The sequence below is a fragment of the Scatophagus argus genome, chromosome 14 (assembly GCF_020382885.2).
Source record: "Scatophagus argus isolate fScaArg1 chromosome 14, fScaArg1.pri, whole genome shotgun sequence".
Lineage (NCBI taxonomy): Eukaryota > Metazoa > Chordata > Actinopteri > Scatophagidae > Scatophagus > Scatophagus argus.
In genome coordinates this window covers 22597948-22608423 of record NC_058506.1, presented here as the reverse complement: position 1 = coordinate 22608423, position 10476 = coordinate 22597948, and the positions used below count along the sequence as shown (strand labels likewise).

Genomic DNA, 10476 nt, shown 5'->3' with positions numbered 1-10476 from the left:
TCTTGATTTTATAGGGGAGGTGGGACCCCTCCACTTTTAAATTTTTAAAAAAAATGTTTTATCCATTTATTTATTCCCCCCTCTTCTCTTTTGTAATGTATATATGTGTATATGTATGTGTATAGATGTGTATGTGTATATGTATGTGTGTAGGTATTTATATATATATATATGTGTGTATGTGTGTGTGTGTGTGTATATGGATGTATGTATGTTTGTGTGTATGGGTGTGGGTACATATGGATGGGTATATGTACATATAGATATGGGGGTTGGGTGTATATAGATATATAGAGATATATATATATATGTGGATGGATGCTTTTTATAGAAATACACATATATAATTATTTTTAACTCACAGCCTGTATTCCATAAGGAACTCAGCTCGCGGATATTTTATCAACTCCAAACATAGTGTCCGGATGAGAGACCCTGGGAGATCGGAGCTTATTGATAAAAGAGGTATTTCCTGCGGCCTTACCTGCTCATGGGCCCAATGGCAATGCATGTTGGACGGGTTTTATCCAACCTACAAGGTTTTAGTGGGAATTTTAATACAACAAATTTATAATAATTTTTTTTAAAAAAAAGCCAACATGGTCCCTGGATCTCCGAGAGCCCGTGCCCCCCGGAGCACCCCTCATTGGCGGGGTGCTGCGTCCAAACCTAACCTAACCCGAGCACTGCTGCCTCACAGGAAGAGGGTTCCAGATTCGAATCCTGGTCTGGGTCCTTCTGTGCGGAGTTTGCATGTTCTTCCTATGCCTTCGCGGGTTTTCTCCGGGTATTCCAGCTTCCTTCCACAATGCCAAAAACATGCACAGTAGGCTACTCTACATGGCATTGAGGTGTGAGTGTGTGCCTATGTGATTGTCTGTCTTTGTGTCAGCCCTGTGATTGATTGGAAACCAGTCCAGGGTTTACCCCGCCTCTCGCCCGTTGTCAGCTGGGACAGGCTCCAACCCCACCAACGACCCCCAAGTAACACATTTTTTTCTTGACTCTCTTCTGTTCCCTCTGCTTTAATATCATAGGTTAAACATTTTTATCAAAATGAAAGTAATTCTGTGCTTGACAATGGACATCACCAATGAATTTGCTAATTAGCCTACTAAGAGAAAGATCAAAGAGCGGAAGAAATTGAAGTTCTTTAAGTGCTGCATTTGGTCAAGGTTTGAACTCATGCCACGTGACAGGTTAAACGAATTTTCGTGTTTTGCTGCCATGATGTAACTGCTCTCTAATGTTCTGTAAGAGAAACTCTGGGCCAGCCAACTGTTGGTGAGGCATTCATGTTGTACATAGTGCGCAGAGGTCAGGCCAACTTTCTGCAGAGTGAATCACTACAGACCTCCAAAGTTCATGTGGCCTTCAGATCAGCTCAAGAGCAGTGCGTAGAGAGCTTCGTGGAATGGGTTTCCATGGCCAAGCAGCTGTATTGAAGCCATGCATCACAAAGTAAAATGCAAAGTGTCGGATGCAGTGATGTAAAGCCTGTAACCACTGGACTCTAGAGCAGTGGGAGATGCGTTCTCTGGAGTGACGAATCCCACTTCTCCATCTTGTAATCTGATGGACGAGTCTGGGTTTGGCAGTTACCAGGAGTATGGTACTTGTGTGACTGTACTGTGCCAATTGTGAAGTTTGGTGGAGGGGGATTATGGTGTGGGGTTGCATTTCAGGAGGCTTGGCCCCTTAGTTCCAGTGACAGGAACTCTGAATGCTTCAGCAAACAAAGAGATTTTGGACAATTCCATGCTCCCAACTTTGTGGGAAGAGTTTGGGGATGACCCCATCCTGTTCCACCATAACTGCGCACCAGTCCACAAAGCAATGTTCATAAAGACATGGATGAGCGAGTTTGGTGTGGAAGAACTTGACTGGCCTGCACAGAGTCCTGACTTCTGCAATTTCCCAGCCTGGGATCAATAAAGGGGCAGCCGTGGCCTAGAGGTTGAAGAAGCGGCTTGTGTCCAGAAGGTCGCTGGTTCGATTCCCCCACCGGACGGGCAGGAAAAATTTGAGTGTGGTGGAGTGATAATGTCCCCCCATGAGCTGGCTGATGGGCCCTTGAGGAAGGCACTTAACCCCAATATATATGCTCCTTGGGCACTTGATGCAGGAGCCCACTGCTCCTGTGTGTTTCACTGCATGTTGTGTGTGTGTGTTTCAATCAGTGATGGGTGAGATGCAGAGAAGTAATTTCCCAGCTTGGAATTAATAAAGTAACTTAAAAAAATATCTATCTATCGATCAACCGATGGAACACCTTTGAGATGAATTAGAGCAAAGACTGTGAGCCAGGTCTTCTCGTCCGACATCAGTGTCTGACCTCACAAATGCACTTCTGGAAGAGTGGTTAAAAATTCCCATAAACACACTCCTAAACCCTGTGGAAAGCCTTCACAGAAGAGTTAAGCTGTTATAGGTGCAAAGGGTGGGCCGACGTCTTATTAATCCCTGAATAGGATAGGATGTCACTTAAATTCATATGCGTGTAAAGAGAGATGAGCAAATACTTGTGGCAATATAGTGTATGTGACCCATAAAATAAAATAAAAGATAATGGTAACTGTTGTTGGAAAGAAAATAGTATACAAGTGAAATCAATCTCTAAAGGGGAAAATTGATGAGACATACTGTTGTGAGAGTATTGCTGCTTATTGACACTTCTGTGGCCATGACACTGATATCTTACTGTTACATCACACATTACCTAATGCTAAGTGAGTCCCCTGATGCTAAAATTGCTTCTTTAAAAAGTATGAGACCTTATCTGCTGCTGCTCAGTACTAACTGCTTCCAGTGATGAGACAAGACGGATGTCACAAACAGGTATTGATGTATTACAAGCAAGCTGCTATCTTTACATTATTTGTGGAACATTTCTAACAGAAGAGTTTGTGTTTGCTGTTCAGCCACTGTTGTCTTTTAATACATCAAGTATCTCTGATATCTAGATTGCCAAGACTTTGTCAGTATCCTAACACTGACAGGATATTGTTCTACTTGTTATTTCAGGCTGATGGAAAACTACACGTACAACAGCTTCATACTTCAGATAGAAGGGTTAAAGGTCTCAAAGGATTCCATGTACCCTGTTTTTTTCTTTTTACTCATTGCCTACATTGTTACAATGGCTCTGAATATAGGCATTTCAATTATAATTTTGATTGACAAGAACCTTCACCAGCCTATGTATGTCATTTTCTGCAACCTGTCAGTCAGTGACATGATTGGTTGTACTAATACTGTGCCCCGTTTGCTTGCTTATATTTTAGTGCCTCCATCTCAGCGTCTCATCACTTATTATGAATGTGTGGTCCAAGCTTTCATTTCACACTTGTTTGGTACAACATCCCAAACTGTGCTCATGATTATGGCCTATGACAGATACGTGGCCATTTGCAATCCACTGCACTATGCTTCCATAATGACCACCAAAATGGTGATTAAGCTGACAGTTGCTGCTTGGGGAGTGGCCTTCGTTTTGGTGGGGATTCTGCTCGGTCTGACCATACGTCTCAACCGATGCAGGACTGTGATCATGAATCCATACTGTGACAATGCTTCCCTGTTTAAGCTGTCCTGTGAGAGTGTGTTGATCAATAACGTCTATGGTCTCACTTTCACTGTAGTGTTGAAAGTCGCCTCTATAGGCAGCACAATTCTCACATATGCTAAGATAACAATGGTCTGCATGAGTGGTAAAAACAAATCTTTGAACAAGAAAGCCTTGAAGACTTGCAGCACTCACTTGGTTGTGTATCTGATCATGTTGCTCAGTGGATTTATTGGCATTATTCTGCATCGCTTCCCTCAATACACAGACTACAGAAAACTTACCGCTGTTCTGTTTGTGATTGTCCCTGGCAGCCTTAACACCATTATTTATGGGGTGCAGTCTAAAGAGATAAGAAAATTCTTACATGAAATGTTTCATAAGAAAAACTGCTTCGCATTGTGTAAAATATAAAAGCCTACTTTGTCAATATGTAAATAAATGTCTGTAGATGAACGCACAGGATTCCATTGATTACAGCAGCAAACAGGAGAGGGTGCAAAGCATGCAAGCTTAAAGGGAAGGATGAGCATTCAGAAAGAATAAATACACAGGAAACAAGTACCTGCAGCTGTACACAGTACAGAAAAGAAAAAGACTATTTACACTAGAGTCCCTCAAGTTATGATTAGTGGATGGATTGATTATTGTACAGATTTGTTTCAGGGACTAAGTATGTAGGTACTAATCCTTGTAGTAGTGTTACATGAGTAAGGATTATTGCACAATTACACATGTATTATTGTAGGTCTGGTGTGACCATTTGTCCCATTATTGCACATGATTTATTGTTAACACATTCAACAGCTTAAATGTCCAGTCTATCAGCTGTGCTTGTTGTGGAGTCTGACAGCAGGGGGCAGGAAGGAGCGGTGGTACCTCCTCCACACAGAGCGGGTGTAGCAGTCTGTCACTGAAGGAGCTGCCCAGTGCTGTCAGAGTGTCCTGCATGGGGTGGGAGGGGGTCTCCAGCATGGACGACAGCTTGGATATCGTCCTCCTGTCACCCACCTCGTCCACCGAGTCCAGGGGGCAGCCCAGGACTGAGGCGGCCCGCCTCACCAGTCTGTCCAGCCTCTTTTTGTCCCGGGCAGAGATGCTGCCTTTCCAGCAGACCACACCATAAAAGATGGCTCATGTCAACACAGAGTCATAAAAGCTCCTGAGCAGTGCATCCTGTATTCCAAAGGCCCTCAGCTTCCTGAGCAGGAAGAGTCTGCTCTGGCCCTTTCTGTACAGGGCGTCAGTGTTGTCAGTCTCAGAAGAATGGAAACTGTTATAACTGCAAAGGAGGGACCATCTCCATAGGAATATCTATTAATTTAGAATTCACTTTGTGAAAATGGTCAACTGTCCCAATACATTTGTCCATACTGTATGTGAGCCATAGAATAAAATATGGGATAAGGAAAATTGTTGTTGGAAATGTGTAAAATTGTTCCTTGTAGGGGGAAGTGGATGAGATGTATTCTTAAACTTAAAACTAAAGACTGCATCTATAAAATAAGTATGACACCTGATCTGCTGCTAGTCAATATGAACTGCTTCTAGTGACAAAAAAAGATGGATGTCAGAAATATGTGTTGATGTATTACAAGCACAAAACATACATTTTTATGGTTCCTAAATATAGTCAGAACATGTAAAGATGCCATGTAAGACAACATGTAAAGATGTTTAACTTTACATGTGTTATTGCTGCTATTTTTACATTATTTGTGGAACATTTTGATTAAAAAAGTTTGACCAGCTTTGTTGTTGGAAGCTGAGTCAAGTCCAACAGCAACCTGTAAAGTATCTCACCCTGAGTGTGGGAAAGACTGAGTGATTGAGAGAGAGAGAAAGGAGCTCAAAACACCAAGTGCCAGGACTATGTCAAGTTATACAGCCTATCTGATCTGCAACTGTGTATTCACACTCAAACTAAGCAGTCTGAACGTAACGCCTATTTACACGTACATTTTTTATGCAAGTGGAGGCGCTTTACTCAGTCTGATCTCTCTACTGTCACATCTGTAGCTCTCTCACCCAGTTAAGGAAGTGGTACAGCATCGTGTTACACTAGCGTTTATGTCCAAACTGATATTAGCTAACGTTGATGTAACATAAAGTTAAATAGTAGGTAGAAAGCTCTGTTATGGCCTGTGCCATCATTGTTTATCACAAGTAAAATGTAACTTGGGAACAACAATTTGTTACCACATGGCCTGTCTTCTCAATCTCTCACAAAGTTAACATTGCATTACCTACAGGCATCAAAATATTAACTAAATTAGGTAGCTTGCAAACCTAGCCAGGTGGCACAAAGCTGGCGAGAAACTGAAACTAGCTTCCTGAAACACAGCTTACAGTATATAGCCAATATTCATAGCTAATATTTGCTAAATCTCTTGGCTGAGGGGTCAAGAGATTTCTGAAGGGCTTTGGTACAGAAGCATATTGCTAACTTTAGCTAGCTAGATCTTCTAGAGTCACTTATACTCAGCTGTATGCTTCCTGTCTGAGTACTGATAGAAGGTTAATGTGGTCTGAAACTCCCTTTCACATCAGAAATCAGAAATCAGAAAGACTTTATTGCCATTGTAAGTGAAGAGGTTTCACATTACTAGGAATTTGTCTTGGTGATTGGTGCACACATAGAACGTAACAAGTAACATATAATAGAAGAATAAAATAAAAATAAAATAAAATAGAATAAGGTAACACAAAATAAAATAAGATAAGTAAAATAAATATGTTTCTGGAGGTAGTCCAAAAGTGAGATGTGAGAAGTGAGTGCAGGGTGGAGTATAGTGCAAGTGGGTGAGGTAAACAGTGCAACCACAGTCCAACCACAGTAACTATTTTAACAAATAATTTAGAAAATGCACCGAGAATTTAGTGATATCTCATCAGTTGTGGTGTTGATAATAAAATAATGTTTAGTTTAAGGGAGTTATATGAAAGCCGTTGACTTCAGCCTCTCCAGTAGCTCTGTCCATCTCTTCCCAAACAATTGTGTTTTTTTCATCTTTTTGTACACAATCACATTGTGTAAGTGTATAAATTTTATCTATCCTATCCCATATCTATATGGTGCAAGTGGAAAGGCAAAGAAGCAGTGGTATCCTTGTTTATTCAAGGGAGAAGCTTCTCCAACTCCAGGGAAACACAGCAGTAAGAAGGAAGGAGGGGGACTCACAGTGTACGTGAACAACCGATGGTGCAACCCTGGGCATGTAGCTGTGAAGGAGATGAGCTGTAGCAGAGACGCGGAGCTGCTAGTGGCGAGTCTACGCCATTCCCCTCTCAAACCGCTCAACACCCATCCCCATGCTAATGGGTCCCCTTCCCCCTCAATCCACTCGATACTCACCCCCCAACGCCAGGACACAGACGCAGCCCCCATCAACATCACTTGTTACCAGGTCAGCAGGGAGCTGAAGAAACTCCACCCCAGCAAGGCAGCCAGTCCCGACAAGGTGTGCCCGAGAATGCTCAAGGCCTGTGCTATGGAACTGGAGAAGCCCCTCCAGCAGGTCTTCAACATGAGCATTCACCAGGGTAAGGTTCCAACCCTGTGGAAGACATCCTGTCTTGTCCCAGTCCCCAAGAAGCCATACCCGAGACAGCCCGACGACTTCAGACCGGTGGCCCTAAAGTCACACCTGATGAAGACACTGGAACAGCTGATTCTCCACCACCTTAGACCCCAGGCCTGGCACACCCAGGACCCCCTGCAGTTTGCCTATCAGGCAAAGGTAGGGGTGGGCGGCGCCATCCTGTACCTGCTGCGCAAGGCCCACTCTCACCTGGATAACAGGAGCAGCGCGGTGAAGACCAAGTTCTTCGACTTCTCCAGCGCTTTCAACACCATCCAGCCCGCTGTTCTGAGAGACAAGTTGCACAGAATGAGAGTGGACTCACACCTGATCTCCTGGATTGTGGACTACCTCTCAGAGAGACCGCAGTTTGTTAGGCTGGGTGGCTGCATGTCTGAAACCCTGCTGAGCAGCACCGGAGCACCTCAGGGAACAGTGCTCTTCCCGGTCCTGTTCACACTCTATATGTCCGATTTCCAGTACCAGTCGGAGCTCTGCCACACGCCTCCCACCCTCCGCACAGGACTCTGTTCATTCAGAGCTGGGTGTCACCCATGTAGCAGTGGAAATGGATGAAAAAATTTGGAAAAGATTACCTTACCCACAAAGTAAAGAGGTGACTCACAGGATGCCACACAAAGGGAAGGTCTTGAGTGGACAGCCATACACTCTGGCTGGCTCGACAGGAAAGAGTTGGCTTCGTCAGTGGTCCACCATCTTCTTGTGATGTGCCAACCTCCCGAGAAGCACTTGTTGCACCCACACTCAGGTGCAGCGACAAACCAAGGTCAGAGCGGACGGTACACTAACCTCCTCTGTCAGGACAGGGAACAAAGGTGGTTGATTGCCATAAGCATCAGGGGGAGAGACCAGTAGAAGAACAAGACAGTCTGTTGTGAGAATATCTGACCAAGATGTTAGCTCCAGGAAGTTGGGTTGTGGGAGATGAGCTACTACATGCTGGTCTCTGACCTCTGATGAAGATGTTCAGTTTGGCTGTTGTACTGGCGGTGAAAACTGGCAAAGAGGCTGACACTGGCACCAAAAAGAAGAGCAGGATGCTTTCCAGAATTGAGAGACTAACTGGGAACTCCAATCGGACACCACATCCCTTGGGAAACCACTTAAAAGAAAAATGTAGGACAAAACTACCTCTGCCACTTCCTTGAATGAAGTGGACCGTTCAAGAGAATCAGCCCTATAATGTGTCTTTGTACTTTTGATTGTGATGAGTTCAAACAACTGTATTTATATTTATTCATAACAAAATCCATGAAAAACATTGTTTTTTTGTTCAAAAATGTTAGCATAACACTTAAGAAAACTCCCAGGTTGATTTAGTTTATTTTTTACATCCTTATTACCAAATTTAGGGTAAATCAGAAAGTCGCAGTGTTTTGCTGCCATGATTAAAAACAAAATCACCACTACATGTACATGAGCCATAGAAAAAAATAAGAGATAAGGGAAAGATAAGGGTAAACATGTGAAATCAAACTCTGAAGGGGAAATTGATGAGATGTATTCTTAAACTTTGTGAGAGTATTGCTACTTATTGACACTTCTGTGGCCACGACACTGATACCTTGATGTTACATCACACATTACCTAATGCTAAGTGAGTCCCCTGACGTTAAAATTGCTTTTTTAAAAAAAGGTTTGAGACCTTATCTGCTGCTGCTCAGTACTAACTGCTTCCAGTGATGAGACAAGACGGATGTCACAAACAGGTATTGATGTATTACAAGCAAGCTGCTATCTTTACATTATTTGTGGAACATTTCTAACAGAAGAGTTTGTGTTTGCTGTTCAGCCACTGTTGTCTTTTAATACATCAAGTGTCTTTGATATCTAGATTGCCAAGACTTTGTCAGTATCCTAACACTGACAGGATATTGTTCTACTTGTTATTTCAGGCTGATGGAAAACTACACGTACAACAGCTTCATACTTCAGATAGAAGGGTTAAAGGTCTCAAAGGATTCCATGTACCCTGTTTTTTTCTTTTTACTCATTGCCTACATTGTTACAATGGCTCTGAATATAGGCATTTCTATTATAATTTTGATGGACAAGAACCTTCACCAGCCTATGTATGTCATTTTCTGCAACCTGTCAGTCAGTGACATGATTGGTAGTACTAATATTGTGCCCCGTTTGCTTGCGGATATTTTAGTGCCTCCATCTCAGCGTCTCATCACTTATTATGAATGTGTGGTCCAAGCTTTCATCACACACCTGTTTGGTACAACTTCCCAAACTGTGCTCATGATTATGGCCTATGACAGATACGTGGCCATTTGCAATCCACTGCACTATGCTTCCATAATGACCACCAAAATGGTGATTAAGCTGACAGTTGCTGCTTGGGGAGTGGCCTTCGTTTTGGTGGGGATTCTGCTCGGTCTGACCATACGTCTCAACCGATGCAGGACTGTGATCATGAATCCATACTGTGACAATGCTTCCCTGTTTAAGCTCTCCTGTGAGAGTGTGTTGATCAATAACGTCTATGGTCTCACTTTCACTGTAGTGTTGAAAGTCGCCTCTATAGGCAGCACAATTCTCACATATGCTAAGATAACAATGGTCTGTGTGAGTGGTAAAAACAAGTCTTTGAACAAGAAAGCCTTGAAGACTTGCAGCACTCACTTGGTTGTGTATCTGATCATGTTGCTCAGTGGATTTATTGGCATTATTCTGCATCGTTTCCCTCAATACACAGACTATAGAAAACTTGCCGCTGTTCTGTTTGTGATTGTCCCTGGCAGCCTTAACACCATTATTTATGGGGTGCAGTCTAAAGAGATAAGAAAATTCTTACATGAAGTGTTTCATAGGAAAAACTGCTTCGCATTGTGTAAAATATAAAAGCCTACTTTGTCAATATGTAAATAAATGTCTGTAGATGAACGATTGCACAGGATTCCATTGATTACAGCAGCAAACAGGAGAGGGTGCAAAGCATGCAAGCTTAAAGGGAAGGATGAGCATTCAGAAAGAATAAATACACAGGAAACAAGTACCTGCAGCTGTACACAGTACAGAAAAGAAAAAGACTATTTACACTAGAGTCCCTCAAGTTATGATTAGTGGATGGATTGATTATTGTACAGATTTGTTTCAGGGACTAAGTATGTAGGTACTAATCCTTGTAGTAGTGTTACATGAGTAAGGATTATTGCACAATTACACATGTATTATTGTAGGTCTGGTGTGACCATTTGTCCCATTATTGCACATGATTTATTGTTAACACATTCAACAGCTTAAATGTCCAGTCTATCAGCTGTACTTGTTGTGGAGTCTGACAGCAGGGGGCAGGAAGGA

General features: G+C 42.7%; 2 protein-coding genes across 2 annotated transcripts; both read left to right on the top strand.

The window, feature by feature from the left end:
- The first annotated feature begins 2381 nt into the window (after positions 1–2381).
- On the top strand, positions 2382–4111 carry LOC124070558 (olfactory receptor 52K1-like). Its single transcript, XM_046410562.1, has one exon. It carries the CDS (start codon positions 3029–3031, stop codon positions 3977–3979), a length of 951 nt encoding a protein of 316 aa, XP_046266518.1. The 5' UTR covers positions 2382–3028; the 3' UTR covers positions 3980–4111.
- Positions 4112–9007: 4896 nt separating this feature from the next.
- LOC124070557 (olfactory receptor 52K1-like) lies at positions 9008–10192 on the top strand. Its single transcript, XM_046410561.1, has one exon. It carries the CDS (start codon positions 9067–9069, stop codon positions 10015–10017), a length of 951 nt encoding a protein of 316 aa, XP_046266517.1. The 5' UTR covers positions 9008–9066; the 3' UTR covers positions 10018–10192.
- Positions 10193–10476: the final 284 nt, after the last annotated feature.